This window comes from Danio rerio, chromosome 2, assembly GCF_049306965.1.
Source record: "Danio rerio strain Tuebingen ecotype United States chromosome 2, GRCz12tu, whole genome shotgun sequence".
NCBI lineage: Eukaryota > Metazoa > Chordata > Actinopteri > Cypriniformes > Danionidae > Danio > Danio rerio.
This window is the reverse complement of record NC_133177.1, coordinates 35,402,218-35,426,099: the sequence shown is the minus strand read 5'-3', so window position 1 is coordinate 35,426,099 and position 23,882 is coordinate 35,402,218. Positions and strand designations below refer to the sequence as shown.

The window sequence follows — 23,882 nt, the reverse complement described above, 5'->3', positions numbered from 1 at the left end:
GAAGAGCTTAACGACAAATATTTGTCACTGTAAAAATAACTCCCCCATACACCCCTCCTGCCGACTGCTCCCACCACAGCTGCTGGAGATGAAAAAAACATTTTTGGCGCGGTTTTGGTATCCCCAAAGCACTAATTACCAATAATTAGCCCAACGGTTGCTTGTCCCTTTATGTTATATTTACAATGTACAGTTCCAGCTTTTATCTGACCACCCATTGTGTGAGATATAAAAGGGCATTATTATTAATAATTACATAATGCTATAGATTGAAACATTACATCTTTTTTTTTCAGATTAATTGAATTAAGTACCAAGCTTGGTGCTTAAATGACTGTATTTCCAAGCAATTGATTTGATTTTTCAAAGCAATGTCTTTTTATGACTACCATAATCAGAAAACAGACACAGAATCAGCGTGTGGCCAAACCCTTGACTGCTATGCAACTTGGCTTGATTGCTGAATGCATCAGGGTGTATTTATGAAAAGAAAATCTGCATAGGTCAAACAGGAAATGACAGTGTTCAGTTGTAATTTACCGCTATAATAGCATATTTGTAATATGGAATTAAATCTGTGCTATTTCATTGCTGGTGACTGGATTGCATGGTGTGGAACAATTCAGCCACGAGTTCACGTCATTGCAGGATCGCAGTGATCCGTTATATCATAATCTTCGGGACATTGCGTTTCTTTGTTAAATGCGTTATGAAGACGTCATTTTGCAATTAAGACTATAACCTCGGGAAACAATAAAGATATGAGGCAAATTTCCTAGAACAATAGTGGACGTATAATCAGTTAAACACAAACTGTTGTGCTGTAGTTTCTAAGCAAGACTAGTAACGTCCAGTGACCGCTGAGGTCATATGCAGGATAAAGCGTATCTCCACTGATAGAGCTTGACAACAATGTTTTGGCTAGAGAGGCCACTGTATTTCTCCATTATGTATTGTTTCATAGGTTAACTCTTGTTTTTGGACAAGATAGTCAATTTAAATAATAAGTAATATTCTCAGCTCTATACAGTAAAATGTTTACAATCACAAAATGCATAAATGAATACCTGAAATTATTTTACTTAAACTATATGAGAAGACAAAGAATTAGCCATCCTAACATAACTAAACTTTCCATAATTAAAAACCGCCAATATTCAGTTAACAATAGATGGTTCACTCAAAAATGAACATTTCCACACACTCAAGTGGTTCTAAATCTTTATGAATTTCTTTCTTTTCTTGAACACAAAACAAGCTATTCTGACGAATGTTGAAAAATAAGCCAATATTAAAATCTATAGTAGGATCCAAAAATATTATGTAAGTCAATGGCTGTTTTATCCAATATTCTTCAGTATAAAATAATTTATCTTCAACAGAAAAAAGAACATTTCTAAACAGGTTTGGAATAAGAGGAGGATGAGTAAACAAACTTTTTTGAACTATCAATTATATGCTTACTAGGAATCGATTTATCAATAATTTCAATTTCATTCTTTGGAATAATGTTATATATTTTTACTGAGTGACGACATGTTGACTGTATCTATTATTATAGTTCATATTTAAATTTAGGGCTGTCCCGATCAGGGTTTTTTGCCCTACCATCATCAAAACTTGATTCGATACTTCTATAATACATAAAAAAGAATAATGAAGAGCAAAGAAACAGATCTAGGAAGTTCCTTATTTATTATTTTATTTTAACATTCAACAATTCTGTTAACAAAGGTAGAGGTAACTTGAACAATCACGTAATGAATAATATCAGTTCTTCACTTTTGGACTTTAATGCAACAGTAAAAAAAATCTAATATAAAAACAAACAGCACCTCAACTTAAAATAATTGGCAGGCAATCCCAAGTTTGCATATCTCACAGTTTGCTATGGCAATGTTGTCATTGTCAACTTTATAATACCTTCAGACCGTAGACATAGGCTATGTCCGAAACCGCTTACTACCCAGTAATGCATTTGAATTTAAATGTACTACTCGGCCGTTAGAAAAGTACGTTCTATACAGTATTTATAGAACCATTTTATGTTGGTCATATGACTTACCTGCATCAGTTGAGTTACTTCACTCCCATTCAAGAATTCTCTCACAGGGCATCATGGGATAGCGAAGCGTGCATGGGATGCGCATTTCAGAATCTCGCCGAAAGTAGTAAGTCAAGGGTGTCCAGACTCGGTCCTGGAGGGCCGGTGTCCTGCAGATTTTAGCTCCAACTTGTGTCAACGCACCTGCAAGGATATTTCTAGAATGCTTAGTTAGAGCTTGATTAGCTAGCCCAGGTGTGTCTGATTGGGGTTGGAACTAAACTTTCCAGGACACCGGCCCTCCAGTTTGGACATGCCTGTAGTAAGTCATCCGGGTACTTCTCGCATACTGATTTTGGAATTCTATGAATTCAGACATACTACTCGGCTCGAGCAGCCCTAATATATATATATATATATATATATATATATATATATATATATATATATATATATATATATATATATTCAAGTCCTGATCAGGAGGTAACATCTGATTCTGATCAAGTCTGAAACCATGTGATCGGGCCCGATTTCCGATCACGTGAACAGATACGGCCATCACTATTTATTCACTTCTGATTTAAGTGACTCACTGACTGTACACTCTAAAAAAAATGGGCTTTTCATTGACATTGATGTTCAATGAAGAATCTTTATCACCCATGGAACCCTCTTATTCCTATTTCATTCTTTTATACAAAAACTTGGCAATAGGAACTGTTCGCTGAATGGTTGTTTGGGGAATATGATTTTTCAAAGTCATCACTGTGAAAACACCCCTTTGGAAGCTTAAGAGGTTAGGTTTTTAGGGAAATAGATTTTGTGGTAACCAGCATTGTGCCACAAATGCTGTGTAATGAGCTCACACTGACTGAACCCATAACTATTCCTTTAAAAAGTCACAGTTTGTTCTTTTTTGAAAGATTATATTGAGACATTTGATATTTTATATCCAGTAATATTGTTTCAAACTCAAACAGTTCCTTTCTAAAACACTGAGCAAAATACTTTAATAAAAGCATGCATGGGCTAATATTAAGCATATGCCTAGGTGTCAAACAAAACACTTAGGATGTGTCTACCCCAGTATTTTTAAAGTGATTCCTGGAGTTTAGGCCATAGAGGCGTATTGTTGAGTCATGTCCCCTCGGTCACATGTTTGTCAGAGGGCTAAAGAAGGAAACCTAATCGAGGGGGGAGGGAAGGCTATCAGTGGAGCCTCAAGGTTGGAAGTGAACCGTGTGTGTGTGTGTGTGTGTGTGTGTGTGTGTGTGTGTGTGTGTGTGTGTGTGTGTGTGTGTGTGTGTGTGTGTGTGTGTGTGTGTGTGTGTGAGTGTGACAGATAGAAAAAGAGAGAGAGAGAGGCAGAGAGTCTAGATTCAACGACTAGAGTGCCACTACTTCTTTTCTCCAATCACTGCCTCTTCTCACCTCCAGTCCCTCCTCCTTCTCTGTGTCTCTGGCTTTTTCTGCTTTTCGGTGGCTGTTTGGCTTCAGTGGGACTTTGCCATCGCTCTACAATGACTGCTGTAGTTGTAGTCGTCCTGCAGTGAGCATTCCGAGGTAAGTCTTTCTCTGTTAGTAGCAAAACATGTGCTTTTCTTCTCTGTCCACTTAAAGGGATAGTATACCCAGGTGTTCACATTTGGTCTTTTGTTCTTTCCGTGGAGCTCAAAAGAAGATATTTTGAAGAATGTTGATTAATTGGGACATTTTCTTGATTGTTGATGTTCATTGAATGAGATGTTCTTCAGAATATCTTCCATAAAAGTTTTAAAGTCTTTGAATTTCTTTGAAATCTTCAGTGTTTGTTGTAGGAAGGCTGTGAAAGAGCTCAGAAAGTGTTTGCAGCTGTATTTTGCTGAAATTGTAACTGCAGCCCTTCCTGCCTTACAAAGTGTTTCCTGTTGGAATATTTCAATTTCTTGCACACTTTCAGGGAGAGAGGAATGAAATGCTTAGGAATATGCTCACACAAATTTTAGAATTTTTTGTTTTGCCTGTTTTTTGTTGCGATTCTAGTGTGATTGTCAGGAATGTGGCTTTTTCTCTCTTGTTCTCTCTCTCATCCAGCTCACTGATGATGAGGAGTCTAAAGTTACGCTTGGTATCAGAGCAACAATGACTTTGGCTCAGATTAAGAGCATTAGATGACTCAGTGATTCTTTTAATGAGCTGCAATACTGAAGAATTTACTTTGAAAAACAGCATTTTTTTTCTCCATTTGTTTTTGTAACAGCTGTTTTCATTCATTCTGCCTGTAATTGAAACTGTACTAGCAACATTGAGATTACAGGTTTTTTTCCCAGGGAATGCAAGGACTGATGTTGTAAGTCTTCACAAGGCGAATGAATGTAAACTAGGCAGTGCTAAGCAGAAAGCAATGTCAGGTTGAATGTGCTCTCTACATGGCTTTTCTATTTCTGACCATGTAGATGGACGTGTAGCACAAATGAAATAGCAACAGGCAGAGTCCTCTCATTGCAGGCTGTATGGAAACTGCATTACAGTGGTATTTATTTGTTGGAAATTGTTAGTTAAATCACATAGTTCTGTAATAAGTGTTCAGATGGTTGTGGTATTTGAGCAGCATAAGAATAAGCCTCACATTGAGGATGAGCGTAGTCTCTGGGGAGCATCTCTGCTGAATCACTGTTCTCAGTCACCTTTAAATACAAACATGCAGCAGGAACCAAAAAGTCAGAGGATACATTGGAAGTGTTGTTCAGATGCATCTAGTTTTTATTAGCACTTAGTCAAAAAGAAAAATAAGATAAAATGTTTAGTATTTATTTTTCACATTTAAATACGCAAATCAACTTTTCTTAAATAGGAATTTATTTAAAAAAATGCATAATATATAAAATGTGCCATGTGTTCATTCCAGTGTTGCCAACTTAGTGACTGTCGCTATATTTAGCAACTTTTCAGACCCCCCAGCGACAAATCTTTTAAAAAACAAGTAGCGACAAACCTAGCGACTTTTTTTGTATGTTACTGAAGATTTTTATAGACTCTCATGTATCCTTATTGTACCTTCCCTACTCTTCTCAACAAGCTGTGGGTGATGCCGTCTGCCCCTCCCCCGCCTCAGTGCACTGACAGGCGGCCCAGTCCTCGCACAGCAGTCTCTCTCCCACCTGAAGCCTGGTTTATACTTCTGCGTCAAGTGATTGGCGTGACCCGTGGCGCATGCAACGTGCATAGCTGTGCATTCATACTTCTGCACGCTGTTTCTGTCGCTCTGCAATAACACTTTTGAAACGCTAGCTGGCAGTGAGGTGTTTATAATACTCTGTGTCGAGTTTCTTCGCTGGTGTTTTGTTTTTTCCTGAACTCTTCCTTAATGTACAGGTGGTACAAACTTGCTCATTTTTAGGCAGGAACCAGCGGACGTGCAACAAATTTAACTATGATGTAAGCACAAAACAAAACCTTTCATCTGGAATTCCTTCACAGGACTTGACACTTGTAAACAATCGCTCCATCGGGCTCATGCGGCTCTCGGTCCTGCCCACACTCGTCAGCGCAACCTAGCTGACCAATCACAGAGCTTGCGCGACGTGTAGTTACTTTGTGCTCGTCAGCGACGCCGATGGCCACGGCGAGGACTATGCGTCCATGCAAAGGCCGCGCCGTAGCATACTCGTGCGCTTGACGCAGAAGTATAAATCAGCCTTGAAAGCAGATCCCTTTTCTGCATACTGACGGCAAATGATTTAGCACCGGCAGTGTGAGGTATTTCCATTTCTACAGTCAAAGCAATCTGCTTCTCCTTTATTTTAACAATTTAATTTGACCAATAATTTTTTTCTTGTTCACAATCACAGATATTTTAATAACAGTTTCGGTCACTTGTCAGAGTTTATTTTTTCTGAGAGATTACTGCAAATTTACTACTCGTTCATACTGATGTACTGTATTCAAACAGCAATAAATTTTGTTAAACTGACATGCGCATATATATATATATATATATATATATATATATATATATATATATATATATATATATATATATAAAGTGTAGTGCAAATATAAATACCCCTTTATTAACCATATGTTGTTAAACAAACAGGCAACGCAGTAGTGCTGTCGCCTCACAGCAAAAAGGTCGCCAGTTCGAGCCTCGGCTGGGTCAATTGGTGTTTTTGTGTGGAGTTTGCATGTTCTCCCCATGTTGGTGTGGGTTTCCTCCGGGTGCTCTGGTTTCCCCCACAGTCCAAAGACATTCGCTACAGGTGAATTGGGTAGGCTGAATTGTCCGTAGTGTATGAGTGTGAATGAGTGGATGTTTCCCAAAGATGGGTTGCAGGTGGAAGGGCATCCTCTGCATAAAACATATGCTGGATCAGTTGGTGGTTCATTCCACTGTGGTGACCCCAGATTAATAAAGGGACTAAGCCGAAAAGAAAATGAATGAATGTTAAACAAACAGAAACGGCATAACGTGATGACGTCAGTAATATGCAAATTGATGTATGACATAATCTAGTGACTTTTAGCAACTTTTTGGCAGAGCTTAGCTCCTTTTCTTTGAAAATAGTTGGCAACAGTGGTTTGTACATGCTTAAATTTGCAGACAACTCGATTTCAATGTTTTAGCCTTTAAATTTTGGTGGAATGACACTGCACTGCAAAAAATGTGTTTCTTTCTTAGAATTTTTGTCCTGTTTCTAGTCAAAATATCTAAAGATTCTTAAATCTTTAGATTCCTAAACCATTTTCCAGACAAGCAAACATGTTGGCATGTTTTCAGAAATAATATTGAGTTTTTTCGTAAAGGGGTGGTCCACTACGATATCATATTTTAAAGTTTAGTTGATGTGTAATGTAGCTGCATCTATTACATTCAGACAACATCTCTGAATGTAATAATCTCAAAGTTTAATGCAAGGGAGAAATTGGCTTTCACAGAGGTAGCTTAGCAAAGCCTTCAGCAAACAATGTTTGGGGACTACAAAAAATACATCCGGGATAGTGAGATTACAAGCGCTTCAGGTTACGAGCATTCCCTACGCACAGCATGAGGGCGTGGCCAGAAGAGGCTAAAATTTCCAAATGTCCGGCTAAAATGTCCAAGCGCTGCTATTTCCACAGAGCCTCTTCTGTTTCTGTATTTGGGCTTCTAAAGGACATGACATAAAGAGAGAAGTGCTTAGAGTTTAATTTTAATTACGTTGTAGAGAACTATAAAAATATATAGCTAGCATTTCACAAAGGACAGCTTTCAGAATCTCTCCCAGTTCAGTGCTGGATTTGGCTAAAAACTTATCAAACCATAAAAGTTGAAGCAGGTGATTGTGAGCCACAACCTGTACGTGTCTTTATTTGTCATAATTGATCAATTACATGCATAGTTTCTATCGTTACGTTACATTTTAGTGAGGACTTAAACAAGGATGTAAACAATGAGAAATATTTAGCACCATTAACAATTTAGCTACAAATTAATATTTATCAGTCAAACCTCTGTAAACATCCACAATCTTTACACTGTTCCTGGTAACGTGATGCCGATCCACAAATTACAGCACATTATGTTTGCTGACCAATCAGAGCCTTTTGAGGGCGGGCCTTTCAGAGGAACTAGGAAATATGAAGTATGTTGTTTACATGTTAGCTGTATTTAATCAAAGTAAGATATATGACAAAATTAGGTGATTTTCTACAAGTGAAGCATGAGCACACATTGGTTTGCATCTGAAGAAGACAACTAAGCCCTAAAAATACACTCTGGTCCACCCCTTTATAACAGGCAAAATAATCTGTCAGTGGGTTGAGCAAAATAATAATATTTCAAAATGAAAGCAAGATTATTTTACTTACCCCATTGGAAGATTATTTTACTTGTTTTAAAGAAAAACTCACTTATTTTTGATAGAAAATGCTTCTTGATTTAAGAATTTGGCGATATTTGGTCTAGAAACAAGGCAAAAACTCATTTTTTTTGCAGTGTGATTTTCAATCTTAAATTAATAGATTTGTTATTCTCGTCAATTGCTTTTTTTTAAACACTCTTAATAACAATATTTTTATTTGAAATTGGAAAGAAATGTTATAAGCACTATATAGTATAAAGTTGGTGATAATAGTGTCAGTTCAGTTGTTTCAATGGTTTCCAACTTGATTTGGAGGTCTCCAACAATATGTTTACAGCATGCAAGATCTGTCTTATTTTTGAGAGCCAGCTTTGCTCTTATTGGTGAGATGGCCCAGTCTCTTGTGATCAGTGTGGAGTACATTGAATTAGTGACATTTTCAGGAGGCTTTTTTCTAGTAAAATAACTAGTTAGTTTATGAGAACAAGAATATGAACAAGAATGTTTCTTTTGGATTCAGAAAATTAAAAGCTAGAGTTAGGAGAAAGGAGTGATTTATTTTAGAGAGAGAGAAGCAGTGGTTTGTCAAGCCCACTCGCCTGAGTGAGCCACACTCAGAATAATGTTTTGAGGTTGTCTTGTGGTATGGTGTTGTGATGGTGGTTTGGGGTGGGGAAGGGGGGTGTCCTGCTGATCGCGCATGAGCTGGGTTTTTAGTTGTTGTTTCAATGATACTAGTGAATAAGTGCAGTCCGTGTGGGAATGTGAAGATCATTCCATCAGCAAGGAACATGGAATGAAAATTTTGCGTCTCTGTGATGGTACCACATAGGAGGTAACAGCCCCTTTGACACATACAGACTTTGCTGGAAAATTACCAGCAATTTTTCTGGAAAGGGATCATGTGTCTACTGGCCCTTTTTGAAAATACCGGTAAATTCGTTCTTGCAATTTTTCGGGAAGGGAAGTTGTAACATTACCGGTAATTTGTCGAAATGCTGCACTGTGTGAACGCAGATGGAAAATTGCCGGAAAAAGCACGTTCACGATTAGTACACGCTGATGTAAGATGTCCTCTCCAGCCTATCAGAATATTCAGACACATTCACCTCCGCTCTGTTTACAAAAATAAATGTCTTTGAATATTTTTCCTGACACATTTAGCTGCTAGATGTTAGTCAGATATCATTTCCAGGTTCGTTCTTAATGCACACTGTGGAAAATTTTGATTTATGATAACCTGCTTATGATAACCTGCTGTTGTTTACCTTTAAGCTTCAGTTGCTTTACTTTAAGCAGCAGGTGAGCGGCAGCACACACACATATTATGTACCACCAACAGTCAACAAAAGCCAGACCCCTTCTATGTTTACTAATAGAAGCACAGCCATTTAGAGGTAATTTCTGGTTAGTGATGTCAGAATTTACTAGTATTTTGGAATGGATGTGTGAACGGTCTTTTCTGGAAAAATTCCGAAACGTTCTTGCCTGTTTGAACAGCGCTTTTTTAAATTTACCGGTATAGACAGTACAGTAATTTTCCAGATATTTACCGGTATCACTGTGGGAAAGGGGCTAAAGATTAGTTTTAGTTGTGTAGTGTTCTTATAACATTTATTAATATAGTATTAAAATAAAAAGTATTTGTTAACATAATTAGACATGTCTGGCATTAACAATAGAAACGTATTTTATAAAATAAACTTACTTTGATCAAATCAAGATTAAATAGCGTAAATATGATCAGCTACTACCCATTTTTAAGGTTAGTTAATACATTGCTAATAGTTAACTAATGTGACCATAAATAGTTAACACAACAGGTTTAAGCTCTGTGTTAATCACAGATGATCTCAAACTCGGCCATCTGTCAGTTCTTATTCAACGGAGAGCAATCATCAAGGACCGAAGACATGTTTTATGCAGTTTGTTGTGGAGAATGGTATCTACTCTGCTTTCTTTCCACAAAAGACTCATCTATTTAGCTGATAGCAAACACTGTAGCTTTTGTTGATGTGTACGGCTCGGTTGTTTCCAACATATAAATTGTGAAACCAGGTGTGCTATTTTCATTTGTTGATGGTCTGGTTTTATTACTTGTACTAAGTTTCAATTGTAATATCCATATTATGCTTTGTAAAGAATCACCTGATTAATGTTTGCTTCACTATTATTTATTGTCCTTTCATCTTAAATTGAAATTGTCTGTGAAACTAAAACAGACATTGCATCTATTTAACTGTGAAAAGTTACATTAAATATATTTTTAACTAAATAAACTTACAGTATGATTATATTTTTATTGTTGCTGTTACTGTTAAATAAATTACATCCCAACCAATGACTAATAACTTCTCATAGGGTGGGCCACAATTAAATATAAGTGTCCACCCAGGTCCACTATATTATGTTAAAGATTGCTCTCTTTTTCAACTTCATGCAGTCTAGGATCTGCATTTTCTACTCTACTGATCATACATGTCATTCAGCCTGAGGCATATTCACCTCCCTTTTCAGTTTTGTTGTCAAAGTTCTCTTGCATATGTATAAAATGTAACTTTTTTGTATTAAAAAACAACCAGTAAGTCAGATGTAAAAAGGGTTGTACTATCAAAGTTACCAAGTAATGCAATATGTTACCTTTTAAGGTAAAGAAAGAATACTGTATAATGTTATTCATTATGCACATTTGTAACAAATCTAAATAGGTTGTGCAAAAGGTTAGCCTGGAATTACTGATTATTGACTAATTTTAGGCAATTCAGAAATTCTTTATTTTAGGAGACCTTAAAGCAGCCATTATCAGGCAGTTTGATCTTTAAATTGTAAAGGTTTAAGGACTAAATGGCACATTTGAGCTGTCTTAGAGGAAAATAAACTACACTGAAACATCTTAAAATATATCACCACCATTGTTTAGTCTTAAGATGCACACCAGAAATGTGTTTTTCCAAGGCATTTTTATAAAAGATGCTTAAGTAATCTAACCTAACTTAAGCCTATTTCTTGGTGGAGTACAGTATGGTACGGGTCGGTATAGGTCACCTTTATCAGGCTTGACAGAAATTTTCTTATGACAAAGTTTTAGTCGACGTCATTTTTGCTCGAGGAAATGTCAAAGTAAAGCTGTATGGGACGTTCACGTATTATATGAGAAGCACTTCTCACAAAACAGAGAATTTATACATAAATACTTGTGTATAAATGTTCATTACTAACCTTTCTATGAACAGGATTTGATTATAACTGCAGATCAATGATTAATGGTGTGAAATAGCCTACTGTAACACCTGCAGTTACATAAAATAAATAAATGCAGCATATATGAACTCATACAGACCCTTACAGTCTCCTATATACAGAGATGCATAAAGTACTAGAGACCCTGACTTAAGTAAAAGTTCAAGTGCTCTATCAAAAAATTGACTTGAGTAGAGGTTGAAGTGCTCTTTAAGCACCATACTTTAGTGGAAGTACTAAAGTATTCAACATTCTTTGTATTTAAGTATTGCAAGTAGTTTATTTCAAAATTTACTATTCAAGTACTGAAAGTAAAAGTATAAGTATTGTGTAATCTAGTTATTAAAGAAATCAGTCAAAAGACATATTGTTTTGTTTATTTTAAATATCTTTTTTGGGGGCACGTGATTAAGCAGAACAAAAAGAAACATGGCTTACAATTTACAGTACATGAACTAAAAACATTATATGAACACAAAAACATTTAAATCCACTCAAAACGCTATTGAAACCCATTTTCAGATCGCAAACTATTGGTTGTAAATGCTGTAAATGGAAGTTCTAAACATTCTACCGGAAGACGCTGGTCACTATAATATAACATATGTACTGAAGTAAAAGTGGAAGTAGGAGAAAAAAACAATACTCCAGTAGAGTACAGATACAGCCTTTTAGTGCTTAAGTACAGTAGTGAAGTATTTCTACTTTGTTGTTATACATATCTGCGGATATGTTATCAATTACAGAAAAATTGCACACAGCATACATTTAGTCCTTATTTATGTTAAACAACATGCAACATATAGCCCACAGTCAGTGCAAACCTCTCATCTGTATCTTTAATCTTTACCAGCACATGTAACCTCTGTTAGAAAGTAATTCAGATTTCATAGTAATCCAAAAGGCGATGATAAAAGTTAAACATGACAGTTTGTTCATCAAGATGTCGACAAGGTTTGTTTAAGCTAAGTGGACCATGGCTCGTTATTACATGTATATAGTATTACGGTGTAATGTCTTGGCTGTATATTTAACAATGATGCTTCCTTTGTTTTCATTTTCTTAGCTTGTGCATGCGCTAGTGACGTACAGTATCTCTGTAAACCAATAGTGTTCAGCTGCACGCCTTGCTCTGCCTTTTGGTTTTGGTACCCTTTTGTTTTGCTAGGTACCCTTCTTAAAAGGTACCCAAAAAATGGTATGGTATTTCAACCATAATGGTATGGTTCAATTTTTGGTACGTTTTGACAGTAAAAAACGGCCATAAAAGCATACCAAACCATACCGTACCACTCAGTGGAAACTGGCTATTAAAGGGACAGTTCACCCCAAAAAAATCTTAGTTTTCTCACATTTGTGTGGTTCTTTTTTTTATTAACATTCTTCAGTATATCTTCCTTCGTGTTCGACATAAGAAAGAAACTCAAGTTTGAAACAAAAAATCAAGGTAGTAAATCTTGACAGACTGCATTTTTAAATGTATTTTTTTATCTCTTTAATCTAAGCTCTGTTTATCAACAGACCTTACTTTTACAAACAGCTCCATTAAACACACACAAAAATCCACAGGAGCTGCACTTCAACATACGAAGTACAGTGTAAGTTCAAGAACAGGGCACCTTCATCAGACTGAAATTATCGCATCATTACATGGCTCTCAACCAAATCATTCCACCATTTAACACGGTACAGTGATGCAAATAACTAGTGTAGCTTACAAAGTCTTTGAAGACACTTTACTGTATGTCCTAATAATAAAGGAAACTGCACATGAACTCCAGCCATAATAACTACTCAGCCTTGAAAAGAGCTGATTAGGCAAGAGCATGCTTAACTAACGTCACACACACATCACTTAACCTTTCAGTAGACCTTTGAGTGCTACAATGTAGGACAACGTTTTTTTTAGTTATTTATATACTAGTGTTGTCTCCTTTTATTAACTGCCATATGACATTTGTAATGCCTCAATATTAAATAATCATAGAATCCTGTGAAAAATGCATGCATTATTAGTTAAAAACAAACAATTTATTTATAGACAAATACTGTGACCTTTAACATACTGACACCTACACCTGTATCGATTTAAATAAGGATGTGGGTTTTAGTTTTGGTGTTTTCCATTGAGAAATGCTGCAGTTTCCTGTGCAGATGCTGCGATTGTGATATTGTATATGAGCTTTGACCTTGATGCGCAGACATATTTGCTGTATTAATATCTGTCTAAGGCAGCATACAAACCTTGTTGCAGATAAAATGTAACATTTAAAAAAATCCGAGGACAGGGGAATTCCTTTCATTCATTTATAAACCTAAGAGCTTGTGGTTAATGTGAGTGCGAATCGTTTTGTGATCATAATAAATTGCTCATCACAATTAAGTGAAGCGGTATATAAAAATAAAGGTTGCATCGACCTCTTGACCTCCAAAATATGTATTTACTGCTCTTCACAGAATGTTTATTTTTGTTACTATTTAACTATATGGATGTTTTCTTTAGGGCTTTAAAGCTATTAATAGAGAGGCTTTAATGGCCATTAAAGTCAAGGGATCTTTTTTATGATTGAGAACTTTCTCAGCGCTACCTTCAAGGCTGTATAAAAACAGAAGCTTAATGAGGAAGGAAATTAAGGTCACCTGTATGACTATGAAATAAACTGGTGATATCATGTAAATTGATCTGCCTGAGAAGACCGATTAACTAAGCAGAGGTTTGCTTTTTGTATTTGTGTCACATCAGGTTATGCTGCCCGAAAGTTCCCAGTTGAGTCTGAGTAAAAGAGAAAAGGGCTAAAGCCGGAGCACTTTAAAGCATCTCCCACAAATCTGACCATAAGCAATGAGTGACCCTCAGGATGCCAGTGACGTCACTTCTGCCGCAGGCTTGACCAGACATTTGGTAGGTAATCTATGACATATATGCTTTTGAGGGGTTTTTCGGCTATGAAGATCATTAAGCTGGAATATGTTTTGAATGTGCATCTAAGGTCAGCTTTATCCACTGCTAAACTCTAAACATTAGCAGTGGATGAGACATCAACCTTTTTGATGCGATATTTGTGCAGTGTTTTCTTTTTTTCATTTTAATTAATGAGGGGGTTTTGTGTGTTTTAACGACACAAAATAAAGAAAAAACACCTTTAAAAAGTGTCAGTAGCCATTGAATTGTATCACCCTGATTAAAAATCTTATTTGATGTACTGTTGAAGATGTTGGATGACCTTGTGAAAAGTAATTTAACAAACATTAAATATTTAGTTGTACCATCCCTTAAAGTTTTCCGAAAGTGCTAAATCACTTGTTTTTTCCTCTCCAATATCTTGTCGCACTATGTTTTCATTGGCATCAAGTAACTCTATGGCACAAATAGCTGGCAAAGTGTTAAGGTTTGCTTTATTCAGCGGTGGTGGGTGATTTATTCTGCAGGTTCATGAGTAAGTACCTGTGCTGCTGATTTGCGAGACAGCAGTCGTCAAATCACTTGTAGGAACAATTGCCGCTGATCCTCCAGAGCTCTGATTCACTACAATACGATTTAAGCACAATTTGTGTATCCATGGGGACAGAGTCGCCTAATGTGCAATACCTAGAAACCAATTTACAGCTGAAAAACATTCTGTGCCTGTGTACAGTTGTATAGAAGGCATGCTGTGCAGATTGTGTCTGGATTCTTAAATATGTCTCTGTGAAACTAGTCTTTCAATTAGCCCTTATCTAGGTATTATTCAGCTTTTAAAGAGGCATGCATGACACTTGCTCATTACACTGACTCAAGTCAAACCTACTGCAATAAACAAATCCCTTACTGATTAAAAGAAAACTATTTATAATTTTGCAGTGTAAATAATAATTATGTTACATAATAGGATCTTAATCATTTGCATAGTGGGTCTTGGATTGTTAAGCAACTATATATGGAACCAGACTGTTGTTGGAACTTTAATTGGCTTCTGTCTTAAACCGTGTGTTAAGATACAGAGAAACAAGTGTTGCAAGTAACATGCAGTGTATAAAATGTCAGTTAATTAACAGTTGCTCGTTGGTCATGATTTCTCGGGTGTTTTCTGGTTATCATGCTTTCTAATTGCATTATGTGTATTCAAAAAGGCAGCAACACCAGAGCTCCAAAAATGCCAATTTATTTAATTAAAAAGGCCATCCCTATCTTGTACACATGCTTATTAAAAGACTACAAATATTTTACTGCAGCAGCCATCTTTTTTGTTAAAATATATTGTTTATAAAGGCTAGATTGTTTGCATAGGTTTATTTTCGACCATTTTCATACAGACCATTTAATGTTGGCCTGTTCAGCTCCATAAACGGTTTAAATTATATTTATTTTAGTAAATAATAAAATATGAACTCAAATAAGTCTTACATACATGTAATATAATAGTCATTCTTGATCATGCCACAAATAATTATTTTTTAGAAAATTCTATTTATATATTTAGAAAATAATTTTATCCTGTCAAGGCGTTTATACAGAAATTTAAAAGTAACAATGAGATGTCTTGCTTTTTCTGTTAAATTTCTGCTGAAAGTGTAGCTCACTTATTTTTGGGAATGCCCTTTTGTTCAATGTTTTAGATTAATGTGAATGCTTTCATTATCCAAAATAATTTTAATCACTTATATTATTTAGAAATGATGTTATATAATGCACGTTTTTGTGTAAACCTCTTGTTATTTATTTGAAAATTTTATATCCATATATGTAAATAAATGTAAACCCCTTTATAGCATTTTCAAACAAGCTGGAACAGTATTAACATACAATTCAACATAGCCTAAAGAGTGGTTTAAAATCCTAGAATTTGTACATATTGATTTTTTACCAGGCCTATTCATTGATTTTTTTTTTCCTTTTCATATTTCTATGATTATACTTTTTTGTTAGGCTGCTGAAATGTAACTAATAATTGTAACTCTTTTGTTGTTGAAAATACAGAAACAAATCCTATAAATACATAAAAAATAAAGAAACACATAACAGAATATAGCAAAGAAATGCAACAAAATAAAGTAAAAAAAAAAAAAAACTACCCAAACTAAGGAAAATGATGAATATCAAACTCCTCGTTCAAATTTCTTGGAGACAATGTAGGTAGAGTGAAAATCCAAAAGGCTTCATGATGTAACAGCAATTTTTAAAGATCTCCCCCTGACGTGGACACTTAACAACTTCAAATCTCTATATGTCGTAGAGTGGAAACAGAATGTCTCATATCTAAAAAAAAAAGTGCATCATTGTTTAGAAATGTGAATTTTTAAAGGATTTTTAATTGCATTATGTAACATTGATATATGCTTCTGATGTTAAAAAATCAAAACTACAGATCCTTTTATTGGCAGTAGTTTAAACAGAAAGATAGTGTGAGAAAAAGATAGAGAGAGAAATAAATGCAAAATGACAGAAAATGTACTGGTAACTCATTGCAGTACAGTTTTGTACTGTACTGTAATTTACATGACCCAACTTGACTACATAAAAAAAAAAAAAAAAAAAGTTGAAGCCGAGATAAAGTTCACACAATGCAGTTTGAAAGCATTAATTAATAGATACCCCCATGACCATTATGGACTTTTTTCTCTTGTTTTTCTTTAAAAAATAAAATAAATCTTAAGATTTAAAAAAAAAAATTTTTTGTACAGCATATTAAGACTCATTGTCAGAAAAAAAATAATGATGTAAATTATTCCTATCCCATTAAATAAACCATGATTGTAGAAAAATAACAACAGATTTTTACTTTTTAAGATATTTTCTCAATTTCAAATGTATGTAAAATATAGTAGTATAGTCAAATTTATTGTAATTAAAAAAAAATTTAAGTAATACAAAGAACTTTGGCCAGTGTAACAAAGTGAAAGTAATTTTCTTATTAGAAATGTACACGTAAGAATAACCCACATTTTAAGTCTACCGTTAATAGTACATCTATTTTAAAAGCTTTTAAAAATCAGTAAATGTGGTTTGTTACTACTCAAATCTGAAGCGTAGATGACCTGTTATTCTTTTAAAACTCTTTTGTATACTAAAGCAAATGTTTTGTAGAGGGTGAAATTTCATTGGATAAACTAAATCTAGGCATGTAAATGGGTGATTATATATATATCTGTATATATTGCCAAAGTAAATGCATCTTTTCAACATATGTCTTTATCAGCTTGTCCAAGTTTTAGTTAATTGTGATGGAAATGCCCTAGGAGTGATATCAGTTCATCATAAGATTTCATATGTAAAATGGAAAATGTCACTGGAAATAAATATCACTTTAAAGTAGGTGGTACAGAACATCCTGAAATGTGATGGTAATACTGATTACTCAATGCCGTTTAAAGGTTATGGAGAATATCTGTTTTTTTTTCTTTTTGTGGTGAGATGAAAGAGATAAACAAAAGCCACTAGCGGATTCCCTGTGAAGGCCCTTTCTCTCTGGTAAAACGATCATGTAATTGTGCAGAATTGCAGCTCATTGACATTGTTCTCCATATTAAAACTGCATTCAGATCTCACAGGGACAATGACGCTTCTGTGGGAAAATGTAAGTCAATATGGAGCGAGAAAAAAGTGAAGCGACAGGAGAATCACAGGAGCACTTTGAAATGGAAAACACTGTACATTCAGTATTCAGGAACACAGAACTTTGTTCAGTTATATTGGAAAAATTGGAGACAGATGGGTTTAAGGAGGTGGAATGTGTGTGTGAGTTTACAGGAGTTTCATGCACCTGCGGGCACCAGAAGCACAATCTTGACTTATTGTTCTTGGCAAAAGCAGAAAAATATGTCACAACAAAATTCCAGTGACTTGCAATATCTTTGTAACCAAAACAAAAGCAAAGCATGATGCAACAACAATTACAAATCAACTATCCATTACAAAACAGCCAATCAGAAAAGTTGTTTGCACTTTATTGTACTGTATATGTAAAATTGGTTAAAGGTAGGGGATTGTAGATAGCTATTACCTAGTTTTCACTGTTTGCATCCTATTTTGGTTCCTTAAACATGAAAAATTGATAAAATGTCATTTAAAAGCATATAACTTTCATCCAACTTTATGCATGTTTCATATATAATATATATTATGATAATATATATAATATATACATATATATATAATATATGAATGTACACAATCAAAATCTTTTTATTTGTGTTTGATAATTGATATTATTGAAGAAAAGGACTTAATTCTATAGATTAAGCAGACCTTTATGACAAAATTTAGCCATGGTTAAGATAAAAACTGTATATTGAGATATATGTTAATTCTTTTTGCTATTTGCAAATGAAAGTTTAACACTGATATGTATAAAATGAGTTAATCAAAATGTATTTTAAAAAGTTTGAAAGCTGGAAATAACCATATATATTAGTTTAGTAATTTTGCTGTTGCTATAAAATAATAATAATAATAATATATATATATATATGTGTGTGTGTGTGTGTGTATATATATATATATATGTATATATATATATATATATATATATATATATATATATATATATATATATGTATGTATGTATGTATATATATATGTATGTATGTATGTATATATATATATATATATATATATATATATATATATATATATATATATATATATATATATACAAAGTTGAAGTCAAAATAATTAGCCCCCTTAAATTATTAGCACCCCAGTTTATTTTTTTCCCCAATTTCCGTTTAACGGAGAGAATATTTCTTCAACACATTTCTAAACATAATAGTTTTAATAACTTATCCCTAATAACAGATTTCTTTTATCTTTTCCATGATGACAGTAAATAATATTTTACTTGATATTTTTCAAGACACTTCAATACAGCTTAAAGTGACATTTAAAGGCTTAACTTGGTTAATTAGGGTAACTATGCAGGTTAGGCTAATTAGGCAAGTTATTGTATAATGATGGTTTGTTCTGTAGACTATCAGGAAATACTATCAAAATATGTACATAGACTTAAAATGTTGTGTTACTTTAAGTAATTGTTAAAAAAAATTAATAAATATTAATAATAAAAATTAGATGTATGTGATTTTTGGTAGCCTAATAAACTAAATCTGTGAAAATCAGTTGTATTATAAAAACAGCATTAATATTTTAACTCTTTTTTTGTATTCTAAAATATTACACAAAATTACCTGTTGTTAAAATAATACTGGATGAATCATATTTAGACATTTCTGTTTCAACAATATTTATGCTTTTTGCATGCAATTCATTTTTGAAAGTTGGACAAACTGATCTGCACGTGGACATAATGTTTTATAATGCTTTTATAATTGTATTACAAACCAAAAATTTGCTTTTTTAAATCGTTCTCAGACCAATTAAATACATCTTGACTGTATGCCTACATCATATTGTCTTAAGGATTGGTAGTTCTGTAAATTGAAGAAGTGTTGTTGTTGTTGTGGCAAATTCATGTAAGGTTTAGGAGTTGGGGGAAGGGTTAGGATTAGGTAGTGAGGTTTTGGATTAGGTCATCAAGTAGTGACTTTAACAAGGGGGTAATTACGCACCTGCTCGGTGAATTTGCTACCTGATTGCCTGAATACCTAACCCTACCCCACACCTAATCCTAACTCATATAGCGCCAAATGTGGAAATGCGTCTTTCAGCAATAGACCAGAGCCAGAGCATAGGCTCCTGAAGGTCAGCTCTATCCTCAAAAGGCAGAATAAGCTCATTTGCATCTAAAGTCTCATTCACAAAATGGCTTGTTCTGGCTCATACCCCAGGGTGCCATTTACATGAGTGCATTACTGTTTTTTTTTAGAATGAAAATGCTCCTCATCAATTTTTTTGTGTTTCAGAAAAACAATCTCTGTCCAGACTATACAGCCTAAAACACATGCTATGTAACCATTGGGCAAGTGCATATATTGCTGGCATATGTACTTGCTGTTTGTTGCTTGTGTAATGGTTTCATGAGAGGGGCTTGATGAATCAGGCAACATTAGCAATATTCTCCGCATTAAGTAATATTATACTTAATATTTATACTTAATACTTAATATTAAATTAAGTAATATTATAGTCATTTATAGTAAATACTAGGGATGTAACGGTATCAGAATTTCACGGTACGGTAATACCTCGGTATGAAAGGCACGGTACAGTATTTATTGAATAATTTACAGGAAAAACAAAACTAATAAAAAGAATGAAAAAAGTGCCAAAAGTGTTTATTTACCTTAGCACTGAACATATCAATGACATACAAATTAGCAATCTATCTGTAAGTTTCGAAACAGCAACTTCAATTTTTCAGTTTTAATAACAAAAACTATTAAACCATATAAAAAATAAAGTTTCAATTTAGTATTGTTGAAAACTCATCACATTCAACATTTAATCACTCATTCACTTAGATAGAGATTGATTTTTTAAGGAATATTATCATATAACTATAATCTGGTAAAAGCTGGGAACTCTGGGCATGTCCCCTGCAACAGAAAAAGAACCCCTCTCATTTGGGACTGAGGTTTCTGGGACAGAGAGATATGATTTAGCCAAGGTTAACAGTAGTGAGCAACGTTGTGCATTGTCTTTCCACCACTTGAGAGGACAAGCCATGTGTGAGATAGAGGTCTCTTTGCGGTACAAGTCAATGTCTGAATCAATCTAACAAGTGTGCTGTGTTCTGCAGTCCCCATGACTGTTTTTAGTCATATTCCCCGACTTATATTTCACCACAGTATGGCAGTGCCTGCATATTGTTTTTTTCTTTGTCTGTCACCTTTTCTCCTTTTTCGTATCTTTTTAAAAAAGAAACCATTTCCGCATTACTGGATCTGTAGTGACAACAGACCGCAAAGGATGATGGCCACGCCTAGGCTGATGGGAATTGTAGTTCCCTCTACCTCCCGTTCGCTTCATTCGCAAACATCGAGCCAAAATCTTAAACTAACGTCATATTGACGTCAAATACTGACATTTATTCGTCAAGTATGGCAACCAAAATCGTCTGATAGATGTCATTGTGGTAACATCCACACAACGTCAAGCTGTAACATCATTATATGTTTATGTTTGGTTGATTTTAGGTTGGATGTTGGACATTGATGTCGGCCTAAATTTAGGTTCTGATGTCAACCTGAATTTTATTTCCAAACAAAAATGTAACGTCCCCATGGCATTGGCTGACAGCATCAATCTGACGTCATATTGATATCCTGTGCCTGCTGGGACCACAACAGATTAGATTACTATAGTATGGTTTAAAAATACTGTAGTGTTTATTATAAATTACTATTGTATTTTTTTCATGTGGGTCCACAAAACCAGTCAGAGAGCAATTGTGGATAATTGCACCTCCTTTTTTTCAAAGTGTGTGTTTCAGTCCATCTATACTGAAACTGAACACCAACATTTCCAAAAGCGTTACTTTTCTACTTTTACTGTTACCTTTTTATGTTTTAGCATTGTTAAAACAAGGGCCTTTTCAAAATGTTCAGATTCTGTGGGTCTAGAGATGCTGGAGAAGTGTGAATAACCATAAAAACATGTGTTTTAAAAGGAAAATACCTAAAAATGGCAAGCTAAAAATTGACCTGTGTTCCATTTTGAGCTTGAAAACCTCACACTCACATGTAAAAAGTGGTAAAATAGGTTCTCTTTAACTGAGGGGTACTTAGTAAATACTTTATATAAACTACAAACATACACTACCTTCAGACCGTCTAATTTGTTGGTCATTTGGTCTCTATAGGATGTTGTGTTTTCTCAGTATTTGCTGTGCTGGTGTCTTAACAAACTCACCCACCGATGCTCTTTTAGTCTTGTAAACAATGGCTTTGTTTGGGCGTCTCTAACCTGACATAACTGATGGTCTGCTTGAGTGTCTGTAGGAGTGCTGCGGACTCTCTCTCTGTGCCGCAGGTGGGATGAGCTTCAGGATGTCTATTAAATGTGTGTGTGCCAGAAGCTGGTTTCTGTGGGTATGTTAGTTTTACCCTGAGAGGGCCCTCAGTCAAAACACAGAGTTAAATGGAGCACAAGACCACAAGCTGCAGTTTATCCTCAGGAGGCATACCACAGACAGCAGGGGAGAAGATGTGGAATGAGAGAGTAAAAGACGACATCCGTAAATGCAGTATATACAGAGGTCATTTATTTACTGTGGAGAAAGTGTATTGCATGGTACATCAGTGGTAGTTAACTATATGGCATGTCGAGGACATAAAGTGATCTGCAATCTCTTTTTTTGTTATGTGCTTATGTTGTTTTGTTGGATGAGAACATAACATTATCTGAGTTTCTACTGATGCTAGGTGAAAATAAGAGAAATCACATCAAACGGATATGTGAAACAAAAATAACAATTTATTAAACAATGAATAAATGAATTTGGAATGTAATTTAAATTACCGAATCAAACAAAAAAACAAGATTGTTCCCAAAACAAAGAAATAAATATAACAAAACAATCTACTTAAGCCCCCACCCACTAAACTAACCAAAGAAAAATGTAGAAACAAAGCCGTAATCTTCAGCGTATGTGATGCTTAATGAAACTACTTAACTAATCAAAGCATAATTACAGGTGTGGCAACTCCTCTAAAAGCTAACTAACACAAAATACTCTTCTACTTAGCATTTCTTGCAAAGTACACACTGTTTGCAATTAGCAAAGCAAACGCTTATCTGATAATCCAATTCTCATAAAGATTGTTCGACTTCTTAATAGTCAGGTAAATTGAACATCAAAAACCTATTTAAACAATAATGCACTTTAACGAGAGGCAACCGAATCAACAACAAAGATAATACGAACACAAATGAACAGGCTTGTTGACACAAGTGAGTAGTTTGGTGTAGAATCAGGCGCTCCTGCTGAACAGCGTAAGCGAATGCTTTATATATGCGGCCGCCAGCTCCTGATTGGTTCGCCAAGTGGCATCATAATAATGTGACAGCCTTCTCGATCAATGGTCGCCCACCTGTGCAACACATAATACACAACCGGAAAATGAAGAGAAAGCGAAACAAAAAGCAAACACAAAACACCACAGAGCATATTTTGAATGTTGCAGAAATATACTGTATGAATAGTAAGTCTTATTTTAGTTAGTCACCTGAGCTCACTGCAAAAAGTCTGTCACTCATTTAGATTATTTGTCTTGTTTCTAGTCCAAATATCTAAAAAATTCTAAATCAAGAAGATTTCTAAACAAGCAAAATATTTAAGAAATAATTTTAAGAAATATGACAAATTGAATAAGTTTTTCCTTAAAGCAAGAAACAATCAGCCAATAGGGTGAGCAAAAAAAAAAATCTTGTTTTTTCTTTTGACATAAGATAAATTTGCTTACTCTTGTTGGTAGATTATTTTGCTTGTTTTAAGGGAAAACTCATTTAATTTTGACATATTATTTCTAAAAACAAGACTATACGTTTTGCTCATCTCGGTTGTCTCTATTTAGTAATTGTTTGATATTTGGACTAGAAACAAGAGAAATAATCTAAGTAAGAAAAACATTTTTGGCAGTGCTGGAAGTGTCGTGACTAATTCAGCTGATTTAGGAAAATGAGAAACTGTCAAATTAGGGCTGTATGATATTAGAAGAAAATAGCATTGCAATAGTTGTTTTTTCTGCAATATATATTGTGATATGAATATTTTCACAAGATGAATCTATTTGAAAAGTATTTATAATTTTACATTGATTGGAATGATTTGGTTAGGAGGCATCTGTATAAAATACACAAAAGTATAGAAAGATATACAAATAACAAATAAAGCAAA

The 23,882-nt window shown here is 34.5% G+C and overlaps 1 protein-coding gene across 19 annotated transcripts in view; it reads left to right on the top strand.

Annotated features, from left to right (window-relative positions):
* The window catches only part of slc4a2a (solute carrier family 4 member 2a), an 83,613-nt gene that overhangs the window by 19,966 nt on the left and 39,765 nt on the right, over nt 1–23,882 (top strand). For 8 of the 19 annotated variants that reach the window (XM_073919659.1, XM_073919688.1, XM_073919682.1 and 5 more), the window contains 2 exons: nt 3,545–3,610; nt 13,853–14,011. In XM_073919659.1, coding sequence (XP_073775760.1) covers nt 13,952–14,011 — 60 coding nt within the window. In that variant the 5' untranslated portion in view covers nt 3,545–3,610; nt 13,853–13,951. 19 annotated transcript variants of the gene reach the window in all.